At 58.9% G+C, this 3524-nt stretch overlaps 1 protein-coding gene across 1 annotated transcript in view; it reads right to left on the bottom strand.

Moving 5' to 3' along the window:
- The window catches only part of FNDC1 (fibronectin type III domain containing 1), a 97865-nt gene that overhangs the window by 33843 nt on the left and 60498 nt on the right, over positions 1-3524 (bottom strand). Inside the window, 2 exon segments of the mRNA XM_006152238.3 lie at positions 1396-2860; positions 2862-3524. The exon segment at positions 2862-3524 is cut by the window's right edge and continues 10 nt beyond it. Of these exon segments, the coding sequence (XP_006152300.1) occupies positions 1396-2860; positions 2862-3524 (2128 nt within the window).

Raw genomic sequence — 3524 nt, 5'->3', positions numbered from 1 at the left:
TCCCTCTCTCTCTGGTGAGTGCACATGCCCTAACAAATTTAAAAAAAAAATGATAACAAATAAATAAGTAATTGTTTTTTAAATAGTCTATCGTCTTAATGGAAAACTGATAGGAGGCGTTGTCCTTTCTTTAAATTAGAGTAAAATAGCAGTGGATTTATTTACAAGCTAGGAGAATTCAAAGAGCATTACTCAAGTAAATGGAAATTGGGATAAAGGCCTTAAGACACTACCCTGGGGCCAACCCTGACTTGGTTCCTAGCTGTCTGCGCTCTAGCCCCTGTTACATGGATAGAAATAGAAGACACGCACCTGCCTATGCCTCCTCTGTGTGACAACGTCTTTAACATGCATTTTCTGGAGGCTTTAGCCGACATTCACCGCCTAAGCAATTTATGTCCAGGACATCTGATTATGCCCTAGGGTACAATCTGCTGACAGGTTTTATGTGTAGTGTTGTTTCGGAGGGTTTCATTTTTGTTTCTGTGTTTGTTTTAGACAGGTTTTCCTCAAGTCCCTGTCCTCGTGCCTCAGCCTCCAGAGTGGCTGGGACTACGGGCTCACACCTCCGGGCACTTTCCGTAGTGGGCAGGGATCTACTCAGACCTCCATGTGGCCCCAGCTTGTGAGCAGCAGCACCTAGCACACTACCACACCTGGGCCTGGCTGGTTGTTTTTTTTTTTAAAGAAAGATTTCTGCTATAGGGTGCATGCGCTCACCAGAACGACAGAGAGTGAGAAAGACCTCCCCCAGGGTGCAATTCTCTTCCATTCTCCTCACAGGATTTTGGGCACACACACAAATGTACCTGGCATGAGTTTTAAGCCACCAAGTCTGGGACTTGAACCACGGTCGACTATGTGGGAATCCATCAACCTAACCATTACGCCATCTTACAGTCTGGCTGAGTTTCATGTGCAGAAGAAAAGAAAAAGATAGGAACCAGGACATGATAAAGCTTATATAGTATCTAACTGGTCACTGTGATTGTCTGAATATATGCTAGTACAAAAGAATTAGAACCTAAATTTGGCATCATGATTGGGACACTTTCTCAGAAGAAAAGCATGTGTTAAGGAATTCAAGAGGCACTATGAGATGGTGGGATGCCGGCCGTGGAACGAGAACCCCTGGGCCTGGGAGCACAGCTCAGTGGGTTCAGGGCTCCCTGAGTCCGGGAGCTACTCAGCTCCCTGAGCCCAGCCTCCTCATGGGAAAAGCTGGCTAACAAGGCAAGCAAGGTTCGAGGTGTGTCACTCGCAGCACTTGGGATTTGGTGCTGGGACACAGTGCATGCTCAATAAAATAAAATGAAAATCTCCCAGGAATTGCCCTGAACGTTACTAAGCACTTTTTTAAAAAGAAGTTATGCGGCAGTTTTTAAAACAAATTACCTAGTCTGGAAGGAGGTTTCGCAGACTGGTGTAAGAAGTGGTTCCGCATCTTCGCCTGCATCATCCGCTGGCGCAGGGAGAGCATCGGAGTGGTAGAGGAGTAGCTGGGAGGGGCGTGGGTGGTGTACCGAGGCCAGGCCGAGGTGCCCACTGTGGGGCTCGGGGTGGCGGGACTGCGCGGTGGGGGTCGGGGAGGGAGGCGCGAGGCCCATGGGGGGCTCCCAGGAATTGGACTCTCTTCCCGGGCTGAGCTGCCTCCGTGAGGGGCCAGCACAATGGCAGGTCCCATCTTGTCCTTGGCCAAGACGCTATCAGAGTATTTGTTACCCCTGGGGATGGAGGAAGAGGGCCACTTGGCCACAGAGGAAGACAGTGGGTCTTCCTTCCCACCTTTGAAGAAGCCCGCGTCCTCCTCCTCGTCCTCGGCCGACACTGACTGCTGAGACTTGGTTGGCAGGGGCCGCTTGGAAGGCAGGTGCGTCCTGCCTGGCCTGGCCTGGCCCGTGCCCTCGTTGGAGCCTGCCTGGGGCCCGACCCGACCCGGGGCACGATTGCGGAGGTAGGGGTGGGTGCGGCTGGGCCTCAGGGTGGACCCCGGCTGTCCGCGCTGGGGCCTGTCGTCTGCGGTCCCTGCGGGAAGCTCCACCTGCCTGGGCTTGGGAATGGACAGGGTGGCGTCCTTGTCATGGTGGGCGTCCGTGGGGGCCCGGACGCCTGGGGTCTCATCTTCGGTGCTGTTGTCATCGTAGCTGCTCTGGGTTTCCTTGTCCCGGTTCTGGGGAGCCCTGTGGAACGCCCCTCGGGAGGAGTACGTACTGCCCTGAGACGGGGCACGTGGACGCCCAGCCTGAGACAGCGCCGGCCTGGACTGGGCTAGTGTCCGGCCCGCATCCCCGCTCTCGGGGCCTGAGGGCTGCTGCCGGGGTGTGGAGGCAGGTGCCAGGGGCTGCTTTTCTGGGGCCCGGCCGGGTGCGATCCTTCTAGGAACACTGGACCCAGGGTGGTGCTGTGTCCCCGCCATGGGAGGACGAGCAGGAGACAGCTGGCGGCCTGTGGACACCGGCTGCGTTTTAGGAGAATAGCCCTCCACATCCAGGTCTGCGCTCTGCTGAGCGTCCTGCGCCTTAGACGACAGAGACGAGGACTTGACCGAGGGGTGGGCATCTATCCCGGGGGACTTGGGGTTCTCTGGGTCGGGCTCCTTCCGGTGCAGGCTAGCCCCTCTCTGGGTACCTCTTCTTAGGGGGTCCCAGTCGCGAGAAGAGGGCTGCCTGGAGGAGGAAGACACGTGTTGATTTACCGCGGCAGCGGGGAGTGGCTTCTCATCCTCCCCATCTCCATGGATGCTTCCGCCAAGCCTGGGGTGGGAAGGCAGGTGGGGATGAACCCGGGAGTGGACCCGGGAGGGCACGGTGGACTCGGGGGAGCTGGAGGGCTGCAGCCACGCGCCCCGCCCACCGCAGTCCCTGCCCGCCCCTGTGGGGGACCCTGCCATTGGCAGGAAAGGGCTTGTTTCTGAGCGAACTGAAGCGTCCAGAGGCAGGCCGGGCCCGCTGCGTTGGGGCCGTGACCTCTATCTCCCTCCCACTGTCATCTGCGTCCCTGTCACCGTCACCCCCGCCGTCAGAAGCGTCTGCTCCTTCAGCGACCCGTGCTCTGGAGGAGAGACGAGAAGACACGGAGGACAATGCGTTGGAGCTGGCGGCTCGGGCGTCGTGACCACCCTTCCAGCCCCTGGACACCGCGGGACTGGGGTGTGGCTGGGTGGGCGCCAGCCGAGATGACCCGCCATGGGATGGAGAAAGTCTCGAGGGCGGGGCGGGAGCGCTGGACTCTTCCTCCGCTGCCGCGGCCTGGGGTGTCCTCCGCGCAGGCAAGGCGGGTTTGGTGCCCTGGCGCACAGCGCTTCTGTCCCGCAGGACGCTGGAGGCCAACGGGCGGCTGGGCGACGCGGGTGGCCGCGACTGGACCCGGCTCTTGGGAGGCAGGTGCTGGGAGGAGGCGTCCTTGGGGTGGGGAGAGCCTGCAGCCTGGCCGTCCTCGTCTGGGTCCACGGAGTCGTTTTCAGCAGAGCTGGCCGGCAAGCTGGCAGCCGGACCCCCTGACGGTGGGTGAGGCCACCCCCGGGC

Source organism: Tupaia chinensis, unplaced genomic scaffold (assembly GCF_000334495.1).
Source record: "Tupaia chinensis unplaced genomic scaffold, TupChi_1.0 Scaffold000346_1, whole genome shotgun sequence".
Classification (NCBI taxonomy): Eukaryota; Metazoa; Chordata; class Mammalia; order Scandentia; family Tupaiidae; genus Tupaia; species Tupaia belangeri.
Note: the sequence above shows the minus strand (reverse complement) of the source record. Positions and strands in the feature narration are given on the sequence as shown.